At 49.9% G+C, this 27783-nt stretch overlaps 1 protein-coding gene across 9 annotated transcripts in view; it reads left to right on the top strand.

Annotated features, from left to right (window-relative positions):
• TNIK (TRAF2 and NCK interacting kinase) overlaps positions 1–27783 on the top strand; it is a 172622-nt gene that overhangs the window by 142794 nt on the left and 2045 nt on the right. For 6 of the 9 annotated variants that reach the window (XR_010071710.1, XM_063339462.1, XM_063339459.1 and 3 more), the window contains 14 exons: positions 2811–2974; positions 4420–4517; positions 5249–5272; positions 8850–9034; positions 12927–13053; positions 15332–15496; positions 19072–19186; positions 19782–19952; positions 20246–20389; positions 22093–22227; positions 22483–22583; positions 24097–24246; positions 25488–25647; positions 26238–26377. Coding sequence is in view for 8 of the 9 variants with exons in the window: in XM_063339462.1 (XP_063195532.1) it covers positions 2811–2974; positions 4420–4517; positions 5249–5272; positions 8850–9034; positions 12927–13053; positions 15332–15496; positions 19072–19186; positions 19782–19952; positions 20246–20389; positions 22093–22227; positions 22483–22583; positions 24097–24246; positions 25488–25647; positions 26238–26377 (1879 nt within the window). In the remaining variant the exon portion in view is untranslated. The remainder of the gene's footprint in view (positions 1–2810; positions 2975–4419; positions 4518–5248; positions 5273–8849; positions 9035–12926; positions 13054–15331; positions 15497–19071; positions 19187–19781; positions 19953–20245; positions 20390–22092; positions 22228–22482; positions 22584–24096; positions 24247–25487; positions 25648–26237; positions 26378–27783) is intronic. The other 3 variants (XM_063339463.1, XM_063339460.1, XM_063339464.1) reach the window with 2 other exon arrangements.

The raw sequence follows: 27783 nt of genomic DNA, 5'->3' as shown, positions 1-27783 counted from the left end.
CTCGGACGAGGGCCTTTACTTGGCCAGGTCCAGCTCTCCGGCACGGCGGTGCGCAGGATGTGCTCGTAGCGCCCCGAGGAAGGATGCTGCGCCGCAGCAGTGGTCCCATCTCTGCCGTGTCAGAGCTGTCCCCGAGCGCGTTTAAAACGAGCAGGGAAGATGACAGGCCGGATGGAAAAAAACGTGGCTTAGTCAGGCGAGAGCTTGTCTGTGGTTTGCAGAGCATCGTGGGCAGATCTAGACCTCAGACAGGCAAACCTCAGGGTAAATACATACTCCGCGTAGCGTGATGGAGCGCTTTGCTTTCTTCTTCCTGCCTTGTCTTCTCAGGGTGAGGTCAAAAGACGAACGCTGGGGTGTTCGTAGCCATGTGCTCCCACCAGTTTTTCAGCATACGCCTTTCTTTGCAGCTCAGCGCCCCAGCCGTGCATCAGCATCCTCACGTCCCGCAGCTTGGAGGAGCTGGCAGGGGTTGCAGCAGGAGGAGGAATCTTTTTTGTTGGTGGTCTTTTTTTTTTTTTTTTTTTTTTTAAATGAGACAAAACCCATTCATAGCGTGTGGTTGGTTCCTCCTTATTGCTCAAGGCTGAAGCGTTTTGAATTCTTGAAAATGTTGCTCATTTCATTAGCTCTTGCTTGAAACGCGGAGGGGTATTGGACTGCATGGTCTTAGTAAGTGATAGTATTGAAAGGGTAATGGGAGTCTGTGGGATTCGAGTTGAAGGTTGCCCAGCATTTCCTTCAGCCTCCCGATCCCAGTCCTGGTCAGTACAAGTGAATAGATTCGTATTATTTTGTTCAAAGACATTTCATGAATTAATTTACCTAAGGACATGTCAGCTGTACAAGCATGAGCTGGAGGCCTTCACTCTAATGAAAATTGGAAACGATTAGGATGCCACCATGTCCATTAAACTAAGTACCCAGTGAAATAGTTTCACGTTTCATTTCTCTCACAGTAACGTAGCATTTCTGCAGTTTTCCTTTTTAACTGCCTCTCCTCTTGGTTCCTGATTCCTCCCATCCATAAATGTATATATTCTTGAATTACGCTTTCTTTCAGTTGTCGCCCGGTTGTAACAAATGAGGGGATGTTTCCTCGTGCGCAGAAAGTTACCCTCTTGCTCTCACCATTTTAATACCCACCTGCGTCAGTGCAAGATAGCGCTGGGCAGGGATTGTATATAACATCCACGCTCGGCAGTGGCCAGACCGTTCTGCCCACAACTCCCATTACGGCATAGAATCATAGGGTTGGACGGGACCTCTGGAGATCACCCAGTCCAACCCCCCGCCAGAGCAGGGTCACCCAGAGCAGGTGGCACAGGAACGCGTCCAGGCGGGTTTGGAATGTCTCCAGAGACGGAGACTCCACCACCTCTCTGGGCAGCCTGTGCCAGGGCTCTGCCACCCTCAAAGGAAAGAAGTTCCTCCTCATGTTTAAGTGGAACTTCTGATGCTCAAGTTCGTGCCCGTTACCTCTTGTCCTGTCCCCGGGCACCACTGAGAAGAGCCTGGCCCCATCCTCCTGACACCCACCCTTTCAGTATTGATAAGTGTTGATAAGATCCCCCCTCAGTCATCTTTTTTCCATACTGAAGAGACCCAAATGCCTCAGCCTTTCTTCTTAAGAGTGGTGTTCCAGTCCCCTCAGCATCTTGGTAGCCCTTTGCTGCACCCTCTCCAGCAGTTCCCTGTCCCTCTGGAACCGGGGAGCCCAGAACTGGACGCAGCACTCCAGGTCTGGCCACACCAAGGCAGAGCAGAGGGGGAGGATGACCTCCCTCCACCTGCTGGCCACACTCTTCTTGATGCACCCCAGGATGCCATTGGCCTTTTTGGCCACGAGGGCACATTGCTGGCTCGTGGCAGTGGCTCATGGCAGTGGGCATTGGCACCACCACGGTCACCCCGTGCCCGCCCCACACACACACCTTGTGCTTGATGTGCACAGCCTCCGCTTGCAGTTGAAATGTGGCACGTGGCACTGTTACCGCATCCTCTTGACGTACGCAAAGTCCTAACAGGACTCCGTGGAGACAGCTTCCTCTACCTTTTTTGACAGGACTTTGAATAATAACATCACTTAGCAGAAATATCGTATAAAACCAAATTGCGTAACTCTGCGTGAGCATGCCTTCTGATGTCATTTCAGTGCCAAATAAGAATTAATTTCCTAAAGGCATCTGATACCCGGAGAGATATTAGTCACTCTTTGTGTATCAAGGATGCTTTTTATTCTAGATTTATGTATGTTCACAAGGGTGAAAGAAATCAAGGAGGAAAAGTGGAGATCTGATGCAAGTTTGAAGTGAAGCCGTGGAAACTGGGAAGTGTGAATAAGTGGTAAAAGCGATCTGCAGCCTTGTTGCAAACTTCGCGATCCTTTCTTCGCTGAAATGTTTCTTTCTCTGTCGAACATCAATTTGCAGACTCCTCCTTTTATGACGAGTATTAATTTAGATAAGTCCAGCATTGCACAGCTGCAGGCTGAAGGGGAGTTCTGAGCGAAGAATCTTTTTCATTTGTGCCAAATGTGGCAAAATAAGGGTAGAAAGCTTCTCTAGCCAATCTTTTCTTGCGGCGTACCTCCATAAAGATGTTGAGCGCCTAATTCTACGTAGTCCCTCAGCGGGGCTTGCAGGCTCGGTAGCTTCAGAAGAGAAGACCTCAGCCCTGTCTTCTCCAGCAGAGGAGGTGTCTCCTCACCTTCCAGCTGTCCCTGTTGGGGTGGGATGGGATGGATCTGAAGCCCCGGAGGTGTGGGTGGCTCTGGCTGATGGTGTCCCCTCTGTTTTGTGCTCCTGCAGCAACCCGGACCTGAGGAGGACGGAGCCCATCGTGGAGAGCCCGCTGCAGAGGACCAGCAGCGGCAGCTCCTCCAGCTCCAGCACTCCCAGCTCCCAGCCCAGCTCACAGGGCGGATCCCAGCCCGGCTCCCAGGCTGGCTCCAGCGAGCGCAACAGAGTCAGAGGTGAGGTTCTTGAAAACATCCCTCGGCGCCGTGCGTGCTTTCTGAGGCTCGTTTGATAAGCAGGAAGGGCAAGGGGTCTGTGATCTCATATATGTTTCTTAAAAAATTAAAAAAATCAACGGATTCCTCATTTCTGCTGTACTTCTGCGACCAGCTGGCCTCCTTGCAGAGTTATGCCTGGATGCTGATGTGGGATGCCCACGGCAGCGTACGCTGCTCCCGCACTCTGCCGAAGCATCCCAGTGTCAAGTAACTTGCAGAAAAGGAGATGGGAGTTATGCTGTAGGGTTAAAAAAAGAAGGAATACCAGCTTCCTATCTTCATTGACCCAAGCTCGCTGCTTCTGTGACGGTTCTTTGGGATTGTGTTACACTTTGGGTGGGTTTCTCTTTTTTTTCTGTTTTTGTTTTGTTTAGTTTTTTTGAGCTTCATCTTTATGCAAAGCCTGAGGTGGGAGCAGCGGAGTGAATCAGCCCGTAAGAAGCTTTCTCTAAAATGCTTTCGCCAGCCGTGTTTACACTGGGTTTATGTTCCTGGCTGAATTGGCTCCTCTCATCTTAGAGCCACTCTTAAAGATATTCAGTTCCCCCGTTTAATGGCAGTAGGAGTTGCTAAAGCACATACGGCCCATACATCTGCATTTCTGGCACAGCCCCGCAGCATAAATCCCCGGGGCTGAAGCGCATTAAAACAAACGCTGCCTCCATGCTTTGAATTTTTCATGACTGGGCCATAAGACGACGTGTCTGTTGTTGAAACCGTCACTTCTCTGGGTAGTCAATAAAAGGAGTCTATCGCCAATTGTCCTCTTTGCTTTGGTTTTGTTTTTACTAATTGAGGAATCCTGTGACAAATAATGTCCTAGCAATGTCAGATGCTGGAGAGCTTTTAATTTATCGTGTGCCCTGCTCTTTTGCGGAGTGAATTTGTTCCTTTAGTAGAAAAAAAGGGCAGTAACGCTGCGAGAGGAGCCTCTGTGGAGGCTGGGCTGGATTATGGCTTCTGTCGCCCTGGGGAAGGATGCTCCAAGTAGAGAGGAGCAGGAGGATTTTTTGAGACAACAGAAGCAAAACGGGGTGAAACTTTATTAGCTGGACAAAAATTACCTATTTACAGGGCATCTAGTCCTGAGCTTGGGATATTCCCTGTGAACAAAAATTACCTATTCACAGAGCGTCCAGTCCTGAGCTGGGGATATTCCCCATGGACAAAAATTACCTATTTACAGGGCATCCAGTCCTGAATTTGGGATGTCCTTGGCTGCTTTCACCACCATCTTCCTGTGCTTCATGGGCAAATAGCTGGGGAAGGGGCTACCAGTGCCCTGACACAAGCAGGAGGACGAGGAAGCCCCCCCCGTGCCCACCTTTCCGGGGCGATGGGATGCAGTGACCGCTTTCGGCGGCGTTTTAACTCCCACTCTCTCCCCTTTGCCTTTCGCCCAGGGAACGCCAAGCCCGAAGGGTCCCCTGTGCTCTCCCACGAGCCCGCCAAGGTAAAGCAGGAGGACAACAGGGACGTGACGCGGCCCAGCCGACCCGCTGTGAGTCTCACATTACTTCCCGCGGGAATGTTGCCAGCCAGCTTGGCCGTGTTTCCCTTCGGCGCGGGGTAGCACAACCGCGGGGACCCCCAAAAAGTGGCTAGTACCGTGGCTCCTCCAGCGGAGAGGCTGGAAAGCGGCGGTACGGCGAGAGCTCCTGGGAGATTTGAATGCTTAAGAGAGTGCATGAGTTCCTTATCAGGAGCCCAAGCCTAGGGGAAAGCACTTAAGCCTGTGTTTTCGCGTTGAAGCAGATGCTTAAGGGCTTCGCTAGCTTGGGCGCGGTGGTTGCCAATGGCACATTGTTGTGTTCCGTGCTGCATGTCCCCCCGCAGCAGCCCGGCGGAGGGATGCTCTGCTCGGGAAGGCTGGGCGACCGGCCCCCGACAGCCTTCGCAGCTTAAAACCAAGCCCCGGTAGCGGTCTCTCTACACTCCCGTTATATTATTCTGAGCAAAATCTCATCCGAAGTGTTTCCTCCTGGTTTAATGCTGTTGACGTTTGTATTTTTAAAACTGCAGAGCCGGCCTAATAACAAAATGAATTTCCACTGCTTCTCTTTTTTAATGTGTATTAATGTTTTGTTGATGTTGTGTTTTTTTTTTTTCTCTACACTCCACAGCGTTGAGCTAACAATTCTAATTTTATTTCTAACCTGCTTGCCCTTCCTCTGGCTTTTTCCTGTCCCGATCTGTTTCCTCTGATGATGATTATTCTTCCTTTACCCACAGAGCTATAAGAAAGCTATAGATGAGGTTAGTGATATCTTTTCTCAGTGGGTCATGCCTATGCGAGGTTGACTAGTTAGCACTTAATGTCGAAGCGGGTTTTTCTTGGTGTGGATGGCGAAAAAAGGTGGCGATGCAATCTCGGGAGCCCGAGCGGTGGCGTTTCGGCGTGGGGAGGGGAGCGGCGCTGCCGGTGTGCTCTGCTCGGCCCCGGGCTGCCCGAAACCCGCTAGCTGGACCACTTGCATGGAGGCCGTGGCCAGCGGCACCCTGACCTCGGCGCGCGGAACGAAGGGTGCTGCCGTTGTTCGGCAGATCGGAAAGAGAATGAGCCGGAGCGGAGGGTTCTGGTGCCGCTGGAGGTGGTCCGGGCAGCCTTCACCGCTCGCCGCATTCTGCTCTCAGCCACAGCCCCCGGCCCCCCCGCTGACTTCAGTGGGGCCGTCAAGCGCTGCTTGAAATGTATTTTTAAGCCTAATTTGAAGGAAGGCGCTTGGCGAATAAAAGACAACAGCGCAGTGGGATACAGTGGGTAATTCGTTCTCAGGGACCAGACCATCAGCTGTAAAGCCAGAGCCCGCGGAGCGCTCGCGGATGTTGATGGGCGGTGCCAGTCTCCATCCATCCCACTAACAAACCATAAATCACAGTCCTGAATTACACCTTTGTAGGCGTAATTAATAATAACGATAATCACCGTATGATAATAATGATAATTGCCGTACCATAATATTTTAAATTTGCGCACATTTGGTGATGGCGGATGTTTAAATGTTCACGGGGAGAGACCAAACATTCCTGATTTAGCTTTTAACTTGCCTCGCGCGTGCATCGCTGCGCACACGCTGCCGATACTGGTAACTGCGGGGCCGTAATGGAAAGCGCCGGTATCTGCAGCCTCTCCCGCAGCCGCTTTCCTCTGGGAATAGAAGAGGGGAGAGAAGGAAGGTGTGCTGGTTAGTTAACGTGTTCTCTTGGGTAGAACACGAGCAATGTGTTTTGTTTAATGAGGTGCTTTGTTAAGTAAAAAGCACATAAATCAGTGTCTAAAGAGAGGCGGCGTGTGTGCCAAATTCAAGCTCAATGAGCTATGTGATTTTGGAAACCAATCTGACTCGATTCCGGCAAATATTAAATCTAAAGAAGTCTTTGTAATTAAACGCAATTAAAGAGCCCTGATACTGCTAACTTAACGTATTGTGTCACCCTCAGTAATAACATTTCAAACGCACGTGGAACTACAGAGCACTTTCTTTCTAGTTGTCAGATTGTTTTTGGTCCAAGAGCAACTCAGTGAAGCCGTTTAATCCTACAAAGTGCGCATTACTTAGAGAAAATGAGAACATCAAAGAATTAACCATCCCGAGGCAAAGCTTTAACTCGGAAATACGAGTTATCAGATGATATCGTCTGGGCGTATTATTGCTGTTATAACTTCCAAATTAGTTATTAAAAACTAATTAAGCTGATCTTTAAAAATACTTGACTATCTTCCAGCGAGGACCAAAGAAAGCTGATAGGGGGCCTTGAAGCGCGGTAGAAGTGGAAGGTGCAAAGAAGAAGTCCTTTTCACAGTCCAATCGCCGCGATAGAGAAGGGTTCGGTGCTAGTCCTGCTCATTTAAGACGCAGTCTCAAAGTCCTTTTTAAAGTTGAGAAGGGTCTAATCCGGCTCAAAGCCAACTCCTCAAAAAAAAGAGCATGTTTTTCACTCGAAATGGGAAGCGTTGTTAAGCTGCTCGGATTCTTATTGATTCTTCTGTAGGGAAAGGAACAATCGTATCATAGAAGCTGCTACAGCGCTAATTAAAATAATTAGTTGTCGTGACTGTAGATTTGACTGTATTTCAATCCCAAACACGTTGGCATCGAGAACGGACTCCTGAAATACCACATCCTCTCTTTAAGCGTGATAAAGAGCCTTTCTTTAAAGGTACGGAGAGCGTTTGGAGACGGATATAAAATACCCGTCACGGGTGCCTGCTGTGAAACTGGGATTGATCCTTTTTTAAAAGAAAAAAAAAAACAAAACCACCGTCTTTAAAAAAAAAAACCAAAAACCTATCTATTAGTTTTTTTTTAAAAAAAACACTAATTTTTAGGGGTGTGATGCAAAGCTGCCGGCTCTCAGAGGCCGGGGAGGGCAGACCTGGGAGCAGAATGTGGGGCTGCCCACGGTGGGAGCCCGCCGGGAGGTGTGGGTCACCAAAGTACAAACGGCTTGCCGAAAATATTCCGGCTTCGCGGTTTAATAAAATAAACTGGGTTTGCATCTCAGCCGTAGAAGGTTTTTTTTTCCATCGCTTTCCTTCACGTGTCGACGGGATACGTTTTTAAGAGCTGCCTTTTGCAACCGTAATTAATATTGCCGTAGTCGCCCTGCTGGAACGGTAAACTGGAAATGCAGTAAATGAGAGTATGGCCGTAAGACAATTGTGGAATCTAGTCTTTTTTCAATGAGTTTCTTTCTCCCTAATCCTTTATCTCTGACCGAATGCACTGATGCCTACCTCGGTCACTAATATAGGGAGAAATGGTAAGACTGACACTTGCGATGCTTTGTTCGTCATGTGCATGTCTTGTGCAACAGAGTTCTCTAACCCATTCTAATTCGAGCTCTCATGCTTTTCTGCCCTACTGCTTCCCCCTGCATTGCTATAAAAGCATGTAAGATAACAAAAAGTCTCTTTTCTACACGGTGCCTGCCATGTTCCTTGTTTTGAAATAGCGGTGTCTATTTTATATGACTGTCGGGTCTGAGACCTCATCAAAGTCATGGTAAACTGAAAAATTATTACTAGGCTTTGGGACTGCTCCTATCTTTTTTTTTTTTTTTTTTCTTCTTGTTTCGAGGCTTTTTTTTTCTTTGCCCTTAGCTTGTAGGCTGCCACATTTCACATAAAGTGCTTAATGGGTCTCGCTGAGGGATTTTTTTTTTTTTTTTTATTATTCTTATTGGTTTTTTTGGATCGTGTGGCTGACTCAGAGCTGTGACTCCAAAGTCTGGCTGAGCTGGGCGCTTCTCCTCGTGCTCCTCACCGCCTCTCGGCAGCCGCCCCGCAGCGGAGACTCACCACGGAAGCAGCTCTTGACGTGGGGATTGCACCACTCCATGGGAGATGCTGTCATTGCTTCCTTCCCAAATGCATTTATTACAGAATAAATACAATGACGGGGTCTCTTTGAGAAGTTTGAAAGAAGAGAAAACCCTGCAGGAGAAATTCTCCGAGCCAATCTTTGAAACGATGTTGTTTTCCAGTTTACTATGATGGTGACTGAACTTCACCTTTTCCAACAAATATAATTTTGTCGTGTATATACATATAAGTGTGTGTATATATATGCACATACACGTTCCAAACAGAAAAAGAAGAGGTTGGCTATTGATTTTTTCAGTGAGCGTAAATCAGTTTTGTTTTGTTTAATAAATGCTACATGCTACAAACATTGTCTTACGTTCGTCTCATGTTTGTAACGACTCTGTAAAGCTATTTCTTGTTGCTCGTGCCGTTAGCATTGGCTTTTGAAGAGATGTATGTGACATCCTCCTCGCTTTAAATATAATAGCCATCACTTTCTTGTTTCCTTGCCCCCATCCCCTGTAGGATCTGACGGCTTTAGCCAAAGAGTTGAGGGAGCTGCGCATCGAAGAAACCAATCGCCCCCTGAAGAAGGTGACGGACTATTCCTCCTCCAGCGAGGAGTCGGAAAGCAGCGAGGAGGAGGAGGAGGACGGGGAAAACGAGACGCACGATGGGACCGTGCCTGTCAGTGACATCCCACGGCTTATGTAAGAAGCGCTTTCTTTTGGGGGGCAAACGGTGAAACCGCAGCGTGTCTTGGTCTGGAGGAGCTGTAGCTGTGATATGGGACACGGCCAAAGCGCGTTGGTGTTTTGGGGCTGGCACTGGGAACGGCCTCATGGTTGCAAGGGATAATTTGCTCAGATGGGTCTTTTTCCTGGTCCAAACTAGAGATACTGAATGGGAAAATTGGAATTACTTACACTGCACGTGCGGTGAACTTGGACTCCAGGCTGATGGACATGTTCCTGCTGATGAGCAAGGGGGATTTTTTGGCCAGAGCGGACACACCTGACCTCATCCACACCTTGGTCCTGCCCATGGGGCTGGCGTGTTAGAGTCTGGTCTTGCCCCACATCAAGCCGTGCAGAAGTGCAGGACTTGGTGGCTCTGCCCAGTGCCAGCTGGTACAGCCAGGATTATAATGATCCTGAATCGCTGTCTTTGATTTTTGTCTTTGGCTCAGTCACCATGCAGGAAGCAAAATTTGGTGGACTTCAAACATTGAAATGAAAATTTGTTGGTTGACAGCCGGCTGAATATGAGCCAGCAGTGTGCCCAGGTGGCCAAGAAGGCCAACAGCATCCTAGCCTGTATCAGGAATAGTGTGGTGAGCCGGACTAGGGAAGTGATCATCCCCCTGTACTCGGCACTGGTGAGGCCCCACCTCGAGTACTGCGTTCAGTTTTGGGCCCCTCGCTACAGGAGGGACATTGAGGTGTTGGAGCGTGTCCAGAGAAGGGCTACAAAGCTGGTGAGGGGCCTGGAGGACAAACCTTATGAGGAACGACTGAGGGAGCTGGGGTTGTTTAGCCTGGAGAAGAGGAGGCTGAGGGGAGACCTTATCACCCTCTACAACTACCTGAAAGGAGGTTGTAGAGAGATGGGGGCTGACCTCTTCTCCCTGGTGACAAGTGATAGGACAAGGGGAAACGGGTTCAAGTTACGTCAGGGGAGGTTTAGATTAGATATTAGGAGACATTTTTTCACTGAAAGGGTTATTAAACATTGGAATAGGCTGCCCAGGGAGGTGGTGGATTCACCATCTCTGGAGGTGTTTAAAAAAAGGGTAGATGGGGCACTGAGGGACATGGTTTAGAAGTGGCTCTTGTCAGGGTAGGCTAAAGGTTGGACTCGATGATCTTAAAGGTCCCTTCCAACCTCAACAATTCTATGATTCTATGATTCTATGAAAAAGTCAGCAGACTGTGCTATTGCATCCCCATTATAGGTCCTGGGACACTTGCGCTTTTGAGAATCTCTTGAGGAGGGCTGCGTGGATCCAACGCGCATAAAACAGTTGTCACCATGCAGAGTGAGCTCATGGAGCATCTACGTGGGCTCTCTACCCAGTGCTTTGCAGCACTGGCCCTGCAGGGGGGTTTCTGGGGGCTCTCTGCCTGCTCTCAGCAAGGTCTGCTCTCAGCAAAGTCTGACTCTTGCCCCTCTGAATTGGCAGAGGAGTTGTGGGAAGGCTTTAGGGGATTATTTGCATCTTAATCAGTTCATTTCCATTCTTCCTGCTAAATGAATTGTTAGCTGATATAGATGTAACTGGTTTCATAGTGGTGGGACATGGAGCCAGCAGGGAAGCCCTCTGGCAAGGAGACCCAGGGGGGGTCCATATTATGCAGAGTGCCAAGCTCCTGGGTTGGAGCTTCCTTCCAGCAGAAGAAAAAACAGAGCTCTTGGAATTTGTCAGAGAAAGTCAGGAGACAGAGGGATGGCCATGAATATGCAGCAGAAGGATGGGCAGTCACGCGTGCGAGAAGGGGCCGCCGGCTGCTCGCAGAAGAAGAGTTCACTCGGGGAGTGGTTAATCTGTGCTGACATCCTTCCACCGAACACCCTGCGTTTGACACAGCGCTTCTCAGCGGATGGAATATCTCCCTGAATGCTCTGCAGCCAGACGCGGGATGGATGCCCCAAACCCTCGGCCAGCCGAGCGCCGCTTGCTCCGTAAGGTCCTGTCCATGAACGTGCCCCAGAGACAGAACACGGAGATGCAAACCCTTGGTGTCACAGTGAGGTGGCAGGAGCTATGTCCGTATCTAAGCCTTCACGGGTATCCCTGGGCATGGCTGCGCTGCTCTGTGTCTGGGGAAAAAGGAAGCGAATGCTTGGCTTTACACCCTTATTTCCCAAAAGGAACCTTAACTCAAGTTCAGACTGGATGTAGTTGGGCATTTTTCTATCAAAGCTCTATTTTTCCTGTGTTCAGTGTTTTTCATTAGAAACTAGGGCCAAGAGGGATCATCTCATCTTCTCCTGCACCTTCCGAGTGATCTTTGTATAATTAATTTTAAACTTCCCTGGGAATGAATCCTCCCTGAGCGCTGGGCTGCTCTTCGTTCCAGCCCTGTCCAGGTCTCTCCTGCTGCAGGATAAGCCCATCCATCGCTTTGTGTCCCAGTGGATAGGAGGGACCGTTGACTCCTCCCACCTCTGCAGATACCTTTTCTCCATCTGAAGACCATGATGACTCCCTTCGGCTCCCTCTTCCCTGGGCTGTGCACGCCAGCTCTTCCCCATCTCCAGGGGTTTCTTGCAGGGTGACATGGAAACTGCGCGCCGAGGAAATTTGGGACCTCAGGGCTACCACAGCCATTCTTTCACTCGCTGTACGGTCTCAAAATTAACACACACACACACAAAAAAATCCTTTGTCTCTGCTTTCTTATTTCTAAAACTGGGATAATTGTGTTGTTTTCCCATCCTTTGGCGGTGTTGAAGCACTAGTGGTAGGAAGGTGTGAGCTCCTCAGGTGAAAGGTGCGGCAGAAGCGTGGCACGCTGTTGTTTGGAGCGATGCCTGGCCAGTCGTGTGTTTGATACGACGCGGGCGAGGATCTGTCATCGAGCCAGTCCCACCTTGGGGTCCCCGGGGCTCGCATCTCGCGTTGGACCAGCAACCCCCTCGATTAAGGCCGGCTTGCTTTGGCCTTTCACGCCACCAGGCTCCCTCCTGAGCCTCTGGGCATTAACAAGGAGGTGTGCACGGGGATGACGTGTTAAAGCGTAAATTAATTCATATTAATGGAAAGCGGCCGGTCTGTGTGGCCGTTAAATGCAAAGTAACAGGATTCATCAGCGACATCTCCATAACACCATCGGCGTTTTCCAGCGCACGGGCAGGGCTGGGTAATCCAGAGGCGCTTCATCGTTGGCTTTTGGGTTCGTTTGAATAATTACATTCAAGCAGCTGGTCTGCTAAGAACGTAATGGTAAAGTAACGGGGGCTTCTCACCGCCTGCGACATCCACTCTCAGGCAGTCCTAAAATTGAATGCGTTTGAGAATAAATCCCAGCCTGTCTCTTGATATAGGAGCACAGTAATAAACTCAAGGCGAAATCATGGGTTAGGGCTACGCTTTCACCTGGAAAACAGCAGAGAAAAACAGGACACAACTGTTTTTCTGTTGTGATCCTGCCCACATCTCTTCCAAACCACGTCCCCTCCCTTGTTGGCGTATGGCATCGGATGCTCTGATGCACTGCTTCCTCTTCAGGGCTCAAGATGGGGAATAAATGGAGCAAATTATTATTTTTTTTTTTTAAAGTTTCTTAAGTAGAAGAAAGGATGCAAGGTGGAGCAGGACTGCAAGTCCTCATTACCTGTTCATCAGTGCTCCTCTGGGGGCACCTTGGGATGAGAAAGGCCCTTCTCTTTGGTCTCTGTGCTCTATTGGTGGTACATCAACTTGTATTTCTGACAACATAAATAATTTCCCCATGAATTCAAATGGATATATTTTCCTAATTTTTCTTCCTATGAGATACAAAGCCTTACCCCTATTGAAATAATACTGTATTAGAGGATTTTTCATCTAATTTAGCAGAAGAAATTTCTGTCATTAATGCTTTTCCGTTCTGCCCTCAGACCAACAGGAATTCCTGGAAGCAACGAGCCGTACAACATGGGAATGGTGACAACCCACGGGCTAGAGACTTCCCATGCAGATACGTTTAGCAATATTTCAAGGGAAGGGACTTTAATGGTGAGGGAGGTAAGTTGCAAAACAGATATTTCCATGGAGCATCTTCAGGAGGTTTTGCCCATGTAAGCACAAAAAACTAACAGTGCTGTGTGTCCGGAACACAAAATGACCGAGTAAATTGTGCTCGTTAGCGCTCTCGTCATCCAATTTACACTCGCAGCAAATGTGACAAGTGCAAATGTTTCTCAGAACTACAAACAGCAGTGAATAGTAACGCCGGGGCACGGCGGGGAGGATGCTCCTACAAATGATTCTGCCGTAATCCCACGCTGGCTCCAGGCAGCAGAAAGTTACCTTCAGTTTACAGCATTTCGTTAATACACTTGGAACCTGGCCCAAAGTTTCCCTTCTTCTTCCCAACCTGTGCCACCGTGTAACCGTCCAGAGACGTGCAGTGTTTGTAGAGCGTTGGGAGGCTTTTCCAAGGGCTGGTCCTGCCTAGGGTGGTCCAAACCCCCATCCCTACCAGCCAGCCCAGCGAGCCGGCTGCGGGGGGCACTGGGCATCCTGCCTGGATGCCAACCCCCATCCCCGGCTCCGGCGTCGCGGAGGTAAGGCCGCGGTGGGAGCAATCCTGATGGATGGTACTGCAGGAGTGAGGCAGAGGAAGGCTGTGGAAGATCTTCCCCCAGCGTTTCTCAGTTTCCCAGTTGCTGGAACACGCTGGTGATGCTGCTGGAAACACAGAGGGGTTGCGGGTCTCGTGGTGAGGGGGCAGGAGGCTCTGGAAGTTGGTAAAACCAGGGGGGTCGCTCTCCTGCCGGCGTGTAATGGAGGTGGATGGGAGAGGAGAAGGAGGGAGGGGAGTTTGGAGCCAGCAATCGTAAAGGAGGAATGTTTAGATCACGTGCAAACTAGACCTGAGCAGCATTTTAATTCTTAATTCCGTTTATATATAATGTTCGCATATGAAGGGGGAAAAAAAATGAATGCACCTTTGAAAGAGAGGAAGGAGTTGTCAAAAGAAGCCGCAGCGTGTTTGCTGCCTTCCTCCATGAGTTTTGGAGCTGGGCAGCAACACACAGCCCGCCACAGCCCTCACTGGTGTGGAACTGGGATCTCCACGGCCTGGGCATCCTTCTAGCGGGGAGGGTGATGCGGTTGGGCAGGAGAACAAGTCAGTGCTGTAACAGGCAGGCGTTCCCGCAGCGAGCTCGGTGGTAAGCATCACAGCTGTAAAACACGTGCCACGCCAGCGAGGCCGTTGGAGAAAAGCCACGGGTGAGCTGGGAAACCCCTTCGGGGAGGAGGGAGCATGGTGAGAAGCCCAAACTACAACCGTGTGGTGGGTGCTTACACTTTGCTGCCCACCGCCGCCGTAGCCAGCAGAGGACAGACTCACTGAGGTCCGTGGGCTTTGGGCAAAGGGCTTTTCAGTCTTTGGTGGGATGGCAAGGTGGATGAAGGGTGATGGTAACGAGTGATCGAAAGACAAATGTTGCCAGGACTGGCCAGAATCTTGGTGAGCCTGTTCAGAGGGAGTTTTCCACTAATCCCAGTAAATAGGCAAGTCTCTGTAACGATCTCCTTGATGTGCTCCGGGTAGATGGGATTCATCAAAATGGCAAATATCTCAAAATGATAAGCAGGGAAGGGGGAAACTTCCCAGCACCTGCCTGGCTTGAGGTGGGGATGGAGAGGAAGGGGAGCCCCCGGAAAACCCTGGGGACCTTGTGTGCAGAGCGAGATGCCGGTCCTTCTGCTGATGTTCTGCCGACGCTGCCACTGTTCACTGCTGGTTTGGGTCACAGAAACATGCGACAGGGGCTGTGTTGGCATTTGCAGTCAGGCTACTCGCCGCCGTAGCTGTGCAAAGCCGTTGAGGCTAACGCTGATCGAGGAGGGGTCAGATTCTGCGTTCACCGTGGCCGGTGGCCACGTGGGAGAAGAGCTGGCCATGGGCTTTGCGCCCATAGTGGCAAGAGCAGAATCTGCCCTGCGTTCCTTGTCTCAAAACGACGATGATCAGGCTTCTCTCGCTGTAACGTGGCTAATTACTCTGTATTGACTTTGTGATTAATCCCGTCTTTATTTCTTCGGGGCGGGGGGGTGGGGGGGGTGGGTCGGTTTGCTGCTTGCCGGATTGCATGGGGATGGAAACAGCAGAGAGGGTCCTTCTCCCGCGCTTGCTCTGGGAACCGGGGGACTGGCAACGACTTGGTTTTGTTTGGGTATTTTTCTCTTCTATTTCTCTTTTTCTTTTTTTTTCTTGGTTTTTTTTTTTTTTTTTTCTCCCCCCTTCCCCCTCCCCCTTTCTCTTTCTTCCTCATACCTTGTGTCTCTGCAGACCTCTGGTGAAAAAAAGCGGTCTGGCCACGCAGCCAGCAATGGCTTTGCAGGTCACATCAATCTGCCTGACCTGGTGCAGCAAAGCCACTCGCCTGCGGGCACGCCGACCGAGGCCCTGGGGCGAGTCTCCACGCATGCGCAGGACATGGACTCGGTGCCTGAAGTAGGTGGTGGTGGGGAGGGGGGGGGGGCTCCTCCTGCTCCTTTGCATCGCTTTAAAACAAGTATTAACATCTCTGCCCTGTAAAGGGGCTCCCCTGCTTTCCCCCCTGGCTTTTCTTGCTCGTCTGTCTCTCTGGTTCTGGTCCACGTTGGGGGAGCGTAGTGGAAACATAAGGGAATCTGATGGGTTACTGCTATATCGGTCTACAGCTGGTGGTAGGAATGTGTATTAGGTCTTCTCTCAAGCCCACCGGCTGGAGTTTTGGTGGCGATGGCTTGAATGCTTGCCAACTGATGTGAAAATCCCACTTTCTTGGGCGCTTGGAAATAGGAGGAAATTATGAGCGCCAGCGATGCCCTTAACTTCAGCTGGGCCCAGCTTCCACCTGTGCCATCTCCGGTACTTAATGGGCCTCCAAAGGTTAGCAAAAAAACAAAGCCAACAAAATTCTGGATCGTTCTTCAGGCTAGCAAAAACCTGCGCAGCTTTAAAATTGTGTGTTTCTCCAGTCGCGGCAAAGTATTTCTCCCTGGTAGCTCTTTTACGGGGACGCGATCGAACATTGACATGGCGTAAGGTGTAAAAAGTCATAGAAAGTACAAGATGTGACACATAAGACAAGGGAAGTCTTGCTTACCATCAGCAGCTGTGGGAACCAGGCACATAGTCCTCTGTTTTCCCATGAGAAGTCAACCCATTTGGTGCTAAATAAGCTATTTTATTTAATTTTTTTCTTTCCATTTTGTCGGTTATACATCAGAAGTTCTGTCGTCTTCTTCGCTTTCATAGGAATTATGTACTCGTTTTATGGCTTACTTTTACTAGCAGTACAAAAATAAAATTTGCTTGGAATTGGGCATTGATAAAACGTAAGAACAGATGGTGTGTGACTTGGCCTCAAGGTTTTCTCCGTTTCCTCGTTGCCTTTAAAAGCGGCGATGAGGGAGTCGATCCTGAAAGTAACACCTTCCACGGTCATCCTGGGACAGCTTAAACGCGGGCGAGGACTGGGTTTAAATATATTCATTTGTAGAATACCAACCGAGAAGATCTTTCCCATTTCTAAAACTGCACTTTTAGGGCTGGCTGAGCCAGGAGGGGGGTGGAAGTGGAAACGTGGGGATTTAGTTCGCAGGCTTTCGGGTGAGTCATGGTGGCTGCGAGCGAAAAGAAGGGAGCAGGCACGACCTCACCCTGCGGCTTGGTGCTGTCTCTGTAGGCCACCAGGGAGGTTTATAGGTGGTTGAACAGGACCTGGTGGAAAATGAGGTCTTCGTGTTTAAATAACGGACTTGTACGTTATCAAAATGCCAGCTTCTTAGGAGAAGAAGAGCTGAATGTGAGCAAAGAAATGCTTGGTGCACTGGGATGAAGGGTTTCTTCGTAATGCATTTGTCGGAAAGCACCTGGCTCTCGGCTGGAAAGCATCCCTGTAAATACGGAGTTTTTCCCTCCTTGAATATTTGGGGTTTCATGGAAAAGACATTCAGTGCAGGAAAAAAATGTGTGTTTCTTGGATATGAAGAAGCGCAAAGTATTGGGTATATCTCACACGCGCACACAAAGATGGCCATACTGTGTATGTAAATGTGGTATCTGTTCCCGCAGCCTTCCCTGCCGCAGGCTGTTAACTCTTTCCATGGATCTCGGTTAACCGTGTACTTTTTGGAAATCCATCCTGTTTCTATGGAAACAGGCGGGCTGTCAGGGACGTGGAGACAGGAGGGACGCGGGATGCCAGCTCCCAGCCCACCAGCCCCAAAACCTGCTCGGTGCCACCACGGAAAGTCCCAAGCCACGGGGCTGCTCCCGCACCCCATGGTTTTTTGCCCCTAAACCTTTTTTATACCTCGCTGGAGGACGGGTACCAGCCCAGTTTTGGTACGGACGTGCCGTGCGGTGGGGTTCCCCATGGCACGTGTTCCCACAGCTTGTCCCCATGGCGGTGGTCACCATGGGGGCGGTGGCGTTGGGCATGGGGAGCAGCCTGGGCTCTGGTGACCTGGTGACCGGAAAGCCGGGGAAGATTTATTTCAAGGAAGGAAAATGTGAGTAGTGGTGCTGTTGCGGAGTGACTTGGGTTTTGCTGCTGTTACAGCTCTTAACGGAGGTCATGCATAAAGCGTATCCTGATAAATACCGGAGTAGGAAAAATTAGCTGCTCAACAAGGGGGGAAAATCACATCACTTTGATTCCCAAGGCGAGGATTTCCTTTTACCTGGGAGAAGGTCATGGCCTCGTTTTCTGCCTTAACACAGCAAGGGTTTTAAAAAGAAAGCAACGTGATGCTGCAGTTTGTTCCTCTCCAAATTCCCTTGGCAAAGTATTGGCTCTGGTATTCCCTGCAAAACCTTCAGGTTGAAGTTTCGGTAGCTTAGAAACGGCCCCTTCTGCAGTCCCACCTGAAATGCTGTAGGTGATTTAAAACACGTTATTGCAATTGCAGGTGACCCGTACGTGATGCCCCCATGAGGTGTGCTGAAGACCAGACTTTTGGGGGGTGGTGGAGCAATGTGTGAGATGCCACCTTTGAGCAGCCTGGTCTAGCGGGAGGTGTCCCTGCCCATGGTGGGGGGCTTGGAACTAGATGATCTTTAAGGTCCCTTCCAACCCGAACCATTCTATGATCTTCTGACCAGCCTGAGCATCCGAGGCGTTTTCAGACACCTCCTGTTCAAAAGCTCTCCCTAAAGCATCTCACGGCTCACCCCAAGCACTCCAGATCCTCCCAAAACCAGAGCGTCCAGGCGTACTGAGGGGCATTGCTGGGTCCTGCCTCGGCGATAGGTGTGAGGACCAGCGATAGCAGCCCAGCAGAGCAAAAAACAGGCGTTTTGCTAAAGAGCTGACTTTTCCCACTTTCCCAGGGGCACCAATGTTTTGGGCTTGGCCCAACAAACCCCTAGATAATGGGCAGTACAAGCAGAGCGGCGTTAAGGCTGTATGAGCTCTCCCACCTGGGCTTTACAGGTCCTAAAATAGATTTCCACGACCTGTTGAAATAAAATCTTCGCTCAGACAGTGCTAGTTAGCGTTTGGCTTGGCACAGGCAAAGCAACGCTCCCAGCTTTTCCATCACTTCGGTGGTCGCTGGTCCGTATCAGCAGCCCCATGCCGGGGCTTTCCAGGGGCTCCCATCCCGCCAAGGCCCCGTCCTTGGCTGCAAGGTGGGAGAGTGGGAAGAGCAAAGCCTCTCCAGCCCGACATGGGCTTTTTAAGGCAGGTGTCTTACCTGCAGACAGGTTGGTTTTTTACCTGCATTGACTTTTGCCTCTGGCCCTGCGGCTTCTCCGCTAACCGGTCTCGTGGCTGTGCTGTGCTTCTGCCTGCGAGAAGAGAGCGGAGCCGGGCCCTGCTCCTCTCCTCTTCTGTTGCTCGTGGACACTCACAAATCCAATTTAATGTTTTTTTCCTGATCCGTTATGGGGGAGGAGGAGCAAACGTTCATAGAGGGCTTGAAAAGGGCACCGCAGGGTTGGCACTGGGTCTGCTAATTAGTCTTAGATATATACACATACACAAAATTACTCTTATTTCTGCGCCCTGAGCTCTCTCTTTGCTGTTTATTTTCCAGTATGGTATGGGAAGTAGCACCAAAGCCTCTTTCACCCCCTTTGTGGACACCAGAGTGTATCAGACCTCGCCTACTGATGAAGATGAAGATGAGGACGAAGAGTCATCTGCTACTGGTAGGAGGCAACGGGACGAGTTTGAGAGGGGAGGGCCTTGTGGAAACCAGGTCACGGAGCCTGAATAACCCCACTGAACCTCTTCTACATTTCACTTAGTCTTGTCTGAATATTGCCCGTGTCTGCATCCTTGTGCTCTGCAGTTTCCATCCAACTTCTTCTTCCCCACCAGTGAAATGCCACCAGAAAGGTCCAGGAGAAAACAGGGAACAGCAGAAATCCACCCAGCCGTCTGCCCGGTCAGCCGGGAGAAATGTTCCTGGCAGAACTGGGAGGTGGTAGTTGCTCCAAAAAGCTGGCAGTTGCTCAGAAGTCATTGAAAATGGCTGGATGTGAGCGGGAGGGCAGCGAATAGCACTGGTTGGCTTGGTAGGTAGGGCTGGAGGTCTGGGGACATTACCTGCTGGTGGGTTTGTGGTGGTTCCAACCCATGAAAAAATCCTGATGATCCTTCTTCAAACTAATAGCTCGTAACATAGTGATGACATCAGAAAATACACCAAATATTGTCTTCCTATTTCAAAAAAAACCCTGACAGTAGAGGTATATACAATTAATCCATCACACCTCGCTGTTTTGTTGTGTTTCCTTAAAGCCCTGTTCACCAGCGAGCTGCTCAGACAGGAGCAGGCCAAGCTGAACGAAGCCCGGAAGATCTCGGTGGTGAACGTCAACCCCACCAACATCCGTCCCCACAGCGACACTCCGGAGATCCGGAAATACAAGAAGCGCTTCAACTCAGAGATTCTCTGTGCTGCTTTATGGGGTAAGCCCTTACCACACCGTGCCCTGGGCAAAGCTCTCCGTGAGAGAATCTCACGTGATGAAACGTGAATGCCTCATTGGAGAACCAAGCCCCTTCTCTGGTTGTCCCCTTCTCCATCTCGGGCAAGGCTAATGTCCTCGAGTCCCTGCGCTGTAAGAGTGACTCTGTGTTCATGGGAAGATCACAGCCATAGCTGGGATTGGTCGCTCTCGCGGTGGTAGCAGAGAGGAGCTTGACGTGTTGTCCTTGGGAGCATCCATGGCTCCCGGTGCCCATTGCCCTCTCCTCTTCAGGTGTGAATCTGCTGGTGGGCACAGAAAATGGCCTGATGCTGCTGGATCGAAGCGGACAAGGGAAGGTCTACAACCTCATCAACAGACGGCGATTTCAACAGATGGACGTACTCGAGGGCCTTAATGTCCTCGTGACAATATCAGGTACGAGTCTCATGCTCTCACCCCATCATTCACCTTCTCGGCGTATGCCCCGAGCAGTTCCAGCTCAGACAAAACCTGTCTGCCGGTGTCAGAGAGAAGCTCCCAGGGGAGCTGGAGGTGGTTCATTTCAGAATCAAAGATGTTAGATCTGCAGGAATGCCTCTGAGAGCAATTTGCTCCCATCACCTGCTGGCTCTGCTTCATCTGCAACACTCCATCCTCCTTTAGCAGGGAAGGGAAGGTGCAGGATAAGGGCAGATACCCCAGCAAGGTGGGTAGTCACGGCTGGAGGGGGCAGCGAGCTCTGCTTTTGGGTCTGTTTGACTCTAGCCAAGGAAGCCATGAACCACGGCTTCAGGGCTCCAGCTCAGACCATGGCTGTGCTCATGGTGTCCCAAGCATCACGAGGGACATGGGATGGTCATTGTCCCTGGGTTCAGCTGGGAGCTCTGGAGCCCTCAGATCAGTCTCATGGGTTATTTCTTGACAAAAAAAAAAAAACAAAAACTCTGTAGTCTAAGCTCCCAGGAGAGCACCCAGCCCCGTGAAGCACACAGGTGGTGGAGCCAGGGCAGAGCCTTCTGCTGATGACTGCCCCACTAAGCTCACGGAGGACAGCGAGAGAAATACTCATTAGGAAAATTGCTTGACACAGAATCATAGAATGGTTTAGGTTGGAAGGGAATTTAAAGATCATCTCGTTCCAACCCCCTGCCCTGGGCAAGGACGCCTCCCACTAGACCAGGTTGCTCAAAGCCCCGTCCAGCCTGGCCTTGAAAACTTCCTTTCGTCCTTCCTTGAAAACTTCCTATCGTCCTTCCATTTACTTTCTCATTGTCAGCAGCCCCCTGGGCTCACTCTGCATTCACCAGCAAATTCCTACTCCCTCCATTCAGAGAGAGCTCTTAAAAAACGCTGCTTCATCATGTCCCTTGCTCTGCAGCTGCCCCGTGGTTTTGGGGATACGGCGGTAGGAAGAAGGGGTGGAAGATAAACGGGAGGCGGAGGGGAGCCCTCCCCAGGGAGCACCAGCCCCTGAGACGGCGCTGAGGACAAGCCCTGGGGACTTGTGGAAACCCACCGGCAGACAAGACACAGCCCCTGGTTTATGGTTTGGGTCCTCTCCCACCAGCCTCGGTGCAAGCTGGGTCCCTGTAGCAGGGTCTCCGCGGGGAGGTTTATAGCCTGATCCAAGAGGCGCTGCGGGAATTTGGCAGCCCCTCAGCACTGCGGAGCTCAGCACCGGGATTATCAGCAAATAGCGGGGCCTGCCGCAGACCGAGGAGCTCGTGTCTCAGCTCCAGGGTGGAATTAATGTTGTATGAAGGAGAAGAGAGGAAAAGAAACAGGTAGTTGAGTGGTTGGGTAAGCCCTGAGCTGTAAGAGAGCTGGGGTCACAACCCTCCGATGCCCAACCGTCTCTCCGTGAACACTGATTTATAGGAAAAGGAACATTTCCAGCCTGCGGGAAGGAAGAGCCCGGCTCTTCCAGCATCCGCTTGCAGTCTGGAAAGCTCTGCTTTCTATACCTTTTTTCCCCAAGTAAAAGAAAAACAAAACACATCAACTGAATTCCTGTTTTCAACTTCATTGTGAAAGGAACTTCAATTTAATCAACTTTTGAGGGAAAACAAGCACTGAAATCTCAACATTTCCCGTGCCCACGTGTGCTGCTCTGACAGAGGGGTTTCCTTCGCCAACAGGAAAGAAGAACAAGCTGCGCGTGTACTATCTCTCCTGGCTGAGAAACAGGATTTTACACAACGACCCTGAAGTGGAGAAGAAGCAGGGCTGGATCACGGTCGGGGACCTGGAGGGATGCATCCACTACAAAGTCGGTGAGTGGCCTCGCCGGAAAAAAAAATGTCCGAAGAGATGCCTTTTCGTTCTCCAGTCTTAGATCTGACCTGACAGTTTCTCTTAAATTACGGGTAGACCGTAGCCACAAATATCTTCGGTGTTCATCTGTATGTATTAGGTGGACACTTTACCAAAGGAGAAGCTGTTCCTGGAGATGAGTTGTTCAGTCTTGTTGGAAAGAAAATGAATGTTTTTGAAGACATTCATTTAAAACATGCGTATTTTCATTTTAGTGAAATATGAAAGAATCAAGTTCTTGGTGATTGCCTTAAAGAATGCTGTAGAGATCTACGCTTGGGCTCCTAAACCATATCACAAGTTTATGGCATTTAAGGTATGTTTGTCTTTTAACCAAAATGCACTCTGTAACCGTATATACACGAGATTTCTGTCCCGTGCGGAGCAGAAAAGCGTCTTGCTTGTGTAGCTGAGCTGCTCGGAATGCCTGGCAGGCGTGGGATCGGGGCACGTTCTGGCTGAAGAGATGGGAGACATTATGCTCATGGCTAGCAATTAAGTGTTAACGTTAGCTTATGCTGGCAGGCTTTACGTGGGAAGTTTGCAGAGAGCGGACCAAATGTCCATGAGTAAAATTGAGTTGGGGTTTTTGGCGGCGTTTTTTTGTGCGTTTTTGGTGGTTTTTTTTAACCTCTGAGTAATTTTTGCACCTGCACACAACAGGTTGGCATTATTTTCCGTTGTTATTTTGCAAGGCCCTCTCCCCTCGTGCAACACAGATTCTGTTTCCAGACAGAAAGTCCAGGAGAATGATCCATTCTTTCTGTCCTTTGCTCTCCCTTTCCATTTACTGTGGTTTCCTTCAGCGAGACCTCTCTCCTCTGCAACCTGCCAGCGGGTATTTCGTACTTAGTGCTTTAAAGCACGTTTCGTCCTAAGCTCTGTACGGAGACAAGTCGCAAGGGGCCATGCCTTCTGGAGGCGTTCCTGCTGAGTAATCTCATTTTGCATCCTCCCAGCACAAATGGGCTTATTCAGTATTAGGTCACATTTGCTTTTTCTGAACAAAAGCCAGAATAAATGGGCTCGGTGACATGGAGAGCTCAGCAGCGTTAAAATAGCCTGGGATCCAGCCTCGGCGGGCCCTGGGGAGGGTGCTCCCGGTGCTGCTTCTCAGCCTGGGGGGGCTGAGCATCCGTTCCTTGCCTCGTAGGCAGGGATCTGTCGGGACGTTGGGAAATACCACCCACTGATTTTCCCTGTCAGCAGTCAAAGCGATCCTTGCACAGAGCGGCAGGAGTCCTTTTCTCTCCCTGGGGGTGTTTCGCCCTCCTGCTGAAGACCTAAGCCATGGAGAGAGGGTCTGTCCTGGATCAGTCCATGCCAGGGAGATGGTCCCAGCCTGCATCCAGCAGGTTAAATAGAACAAGGATAAGCAGGTCTTTGCTAATCTGACTCATTTCAGCTGCCCAAACCGGCGCGGTGATCCCTGCCGAGAGGGGAGGTGGGTGGTCACAGCTCTCTGCAGACTTTGGGCTTGTTACCCAGAGCAGCTCCGGCATCGGGCAAGTCCCGCGTGCTGGCTGGACGCCCGCTCTCTAAAATTGAGCTGTCGCCTTCCTTTAGAGACCGAATCCTTGGGCTGGCCTTGGGCTCCTGGGGCTAAAAAACTGTGCTTGGCAAGGGTGAGAGCTTATCTGCTGGGATGGCTGGAGCGAGTGGGTAATACCCTCGGAGGCATCTGACACGGGAACAGAGAGACAGGAATATAAATAACCACATATTTAGTGGGAAACAGTCTCAAGCAAATATGATTTCAAAACCGTATCAGGCTGCTGCTGTGGGGATTTGTCGGTTTTCTGTGATACTCACCGAAGGGATTATAAAAGTCTTTTGCAGATCTCCAGCACAAGCCGTTGCTCGTGGATCTCACTGTAGAAGAGGGTCAGAGACTCAAGGTTATCTTTGGATCACACACTGGTTTCCATGTGATTGATGTAGATTCTGGGAACTCTTACGATATCTATATACCCTCTCACGTGAGTACTCGGGGGAGTGCGGCTGCATGACTAACATTGGGTCACCAGCAAGGTTTGGACGGGCCTTTGGTGGCTCAGGAATGGTGACCGGTCAGGTGACATCTTGCCATGGGTATGGCATTCTCTGGTGCCATCCTCATTGATACTCGCTTAAAGAGGACTCGGAGGTATCGCATACTTCATGTTCATTATTCGCTTCTGTCCTCGTGTCCGAGCAGTCAGGTTTAAGGTTGCCATGTCCCACTGAAAGGAGAATCTGTGTACACTGCATGGAGCAGTAATGGAGCTCTCTGTAGGGCAAGATACCATGAAACCAAGTTCTTGGTTGTTGGACAACATAGACCCACCAGGAGCTGGATGCCCAGTGCACTGCCCCATTGCGTGGTGTCCCAGATGTGCTCACCAACGCTCGTTCCTGCTGAGGCAGCACGGTTTGCCCAGGTGAAGGTTTCAGGATTAGGGTAGCCCAAATCTCAGTGAGCCTCCTGCTCAGAACTCTCAAACCTCCTCTCTCAGATCCATCTATTTCAAGAGAGAACCAGTGCTACCAAAAAATACTGTAGATGAGGATTTTCTTGTTGGCTCAGTTAAGTTCCTTCCATGCTGTTGGCCCAAGCAACGTGAGAAACTGTCCTAGGAGAAACGGTGTCACTAATCAAGTCCAGGAACTGCTGAATCTCATCCGAGCAGCAGAACCTCCTCTGCGAGAGCTGGCAAGAAGCATAAGGAGAAATAAATACTGGGGCAATTTGGGATGGTTTTGTGGTGTCTTAGCTATGGAAGGGCGGACACGGGTGGAAAGTCGCTGTAGCTGCCCTTGTAGCTCGAGCCTGGTTGCTAAAAAATGGGAATGTTTCCTCCCTAGGGCTACCTGCAATATTCTGGGCTTATTTGCCTGAATTTGAATAGGAGGATGGATTCATCAATCAGTCAGCAGTCGCTGATTTGTGTTACAGAGAAGCGTCAGCCGTCAGTCTTGGGGGCGTGTATGTTGTGATCTCTCTGTAATTGCTGAACCTGTTTATCCTTGACGTATCAGACAGCTTTGATGGCAGGGCAAACATGACAGTTTATTCCCCTTCAAGCTTATCTCTGAAAGCCAATGCCTGTTTGTTAAATCGAGGGAGGGGGTTGTTCTCGCGTTGGTTTGGGGTTTTGCTTTTCTAAGGCTCTGCTCCCTTCCCCCTCCCCCTCCCCCCATTCCATGTAATTCTGACTTTTAGGGTTTATTTTAACTGCAGATTCAGGGCAATATTACTCCTCACGCCATTGTCATCCTGCCTAAAACAGACGGGATGGAGATGCTTGTGTGCTATGAGGATGAAGGCGTCTATGTGAACACCTATGGACGGATAACTAAAGATGTGGTGCTCCAGTGGGGAGAAATGCCTACTTCCGTGGGTAGGTCAACCCTTCCTCTTCACCTGCATAAGATACAAATGACCAGTAAGATGAGGAGTCGAGGATGCTGAGCTTTTGGGAGTTTGTCAAAGGCGATTTTTTCTCAGCCATATAAAAGATGCAATTGGTAAATTTCTACGGTTTGGTCCTGTGCAATAAGAGCAAGTGACTTCTTGAAGATTTGAGCTCTGGTTCATCTTAAGTATAAGATAATATAAGCTGTTGCACTGGTGGGATACTGTGATGAGCGGAAGAGGGGCTGGGTGCGGAGCTGGGAGCGCCTGGGCTGCTCTTCTGGCTCTTCTGTTGCTCAGCTCCCACCACTCGTGCCCTGCCCAGCTCCTCGCCCGCAGAAATCCGAGGAAGCGATACTTCTGTTTAAATTACTCAGCAATTTCTGGATGAAAAGTGCTCGGTAAAGGCTATTATCCCTGCAGGCATGTGCCTGGCCGCCTGTGCCTCCAGCAGTCAGAGCTCTGCCATTGATCTCCATGGGCTTTGAATAGCAGCTGATGAGAGCTTTTCTGCCCCTTGCGTAATGTTTAGCTCAACACACGTTGTAACACCTACCAAACGCTTCCTTTTGACAGCCTACATTCATTCCAATCAAATAATGGGCTGGGGAGAGAAAGCTATTGAAATCCGGTCAGTGGAGACGGGACATTTGGACGGAGTATTTATGCACAAGCGAGCTCAAAGGTTAAAGTTTCTATGTGAAAGGAATGATAAGGTAAGTCCACTTTAAAGCTTCTGTCCATGCTTTAAGCTACAGCCAGCTACTTTTAGACTTCAAATCTGGTTTATCTTGAGGTTAATAATTAATCTGAAGATCCTGTTTAATAAGTGGTGCCCATAAACCCACTCCCAATTAATTCTCTCCGGTGGATGCGGCCCTCAGCCTGTGCTGGGAAGATCTTCAAGATCTCTTTGACCTCTGGCTGAGATCCGCGTGGACTTGGCTTGGCTTCCTCCCAAGTCTTGCATCTGAGCTATTGAGGCTGCCGAGTAAATTCTGCAGAAGTTGGGAAATGGTAGCAGTAAGGATGTGTAAACGACCCCCATTTGAGCTCTGGTGCAGAAAGGTTTTGATGCATTTGTTTTGATGCTCGTAAACTATTTTCTCCATTGAGGCCCGTCTTTTTCTGTGGAGGGTGTTGATAAAGAAATACTGCTCTGGAGGGGCACCAGGGTCGCATGGGGAGCGCGGCTGTCGCGTAGATGACCCCTGCCGCAGGTGTTGCTGATGGAGCAAGGGGTGCAGGAAATGAGGGGAGGAGAAATCGCTGGAGGAAAAGGAATATTTGCACGGGAGACGCGGCTGAACGCCGAGGTCCTTTTCTGCTGTTGGCATTTCATCTCACAAGGTTTCACCGAGATAAATCGGGACCACGCAGCAGGGAGTAACGAGCACGATCACGAAAACACGTGAAGAAACTGATTGCTCTGTCCCCGGAGCAGGGTTTAATGACGTGCAATAAATAAGGTTTGAGGCCACCATCAGTTTATTGAACGGCTGCTCACTAGTCGAGCGTTGCCGTGCCTGTCGCGTGGGGTTGGGCTGGAGCTCTGCACAAAAAATGTATCCTAACCTTGCGATTGAGCGTATCGTGGGAAGCTGCCCAAGAAGCTGAATTTTAGTCGCCCACATACCCCTGGTTTGCTTTTTTCTAACTTTTTGAGTACTTCCCTCTGCAGGTTTTATACCGGTGGGTTTGGTTTTTTTAAGGGTTGTTCTTCTGGTTTGCTTCTATTGATTTTCTTTCCTTTTCTAAGAAAACTGGGGAAAAAAACCCACCCACCTCGTTCTTTCTAAAACAGTGGAACCAGCTGATCGCTGGTGGGTTTGAAATACTGCATACAGGTGTTTCTGCAGAAATGGTTAACGATGAAAGTCACGTGAAGATTGGGTAATTTTTTTGTTTTAAAAAGGACAGAGGGGCTTCCGACTGTCCCCTTCAACATTTGCAAATTATAACTTGTTTTTTAAGACTTCCATTGGGGTCAAGTGCTGGTGGATCCTGACAGAAGGCCCAAAAATCGTATTCGTCATACGGAGTCCTGATACGTTTCTGTGCTTCGAGCATATTGAAGGAAAATAGTTTTCCCAAGCTTTACTTTCAGGAGCAGCTGAAATAC

This window comes from Chroicocephalus ridibundus, chromosome 6 (assembly GCF_963924245.1).
Source record: "Chroicocephalus ridibundus chromosome 6, bChrRid1.1, whole genome shotgun sequence".
NCBI lineage: Eukaryota > Metazoa > Chordata > Aves > Charadriiformes > Laridae > Chroicocephalus > Chroicocephalus ridibundus.
Note: the sequence above shows the minus strand (reverse complement) of the source record. Positions and strands in the feature narration are given on the sequence as shown.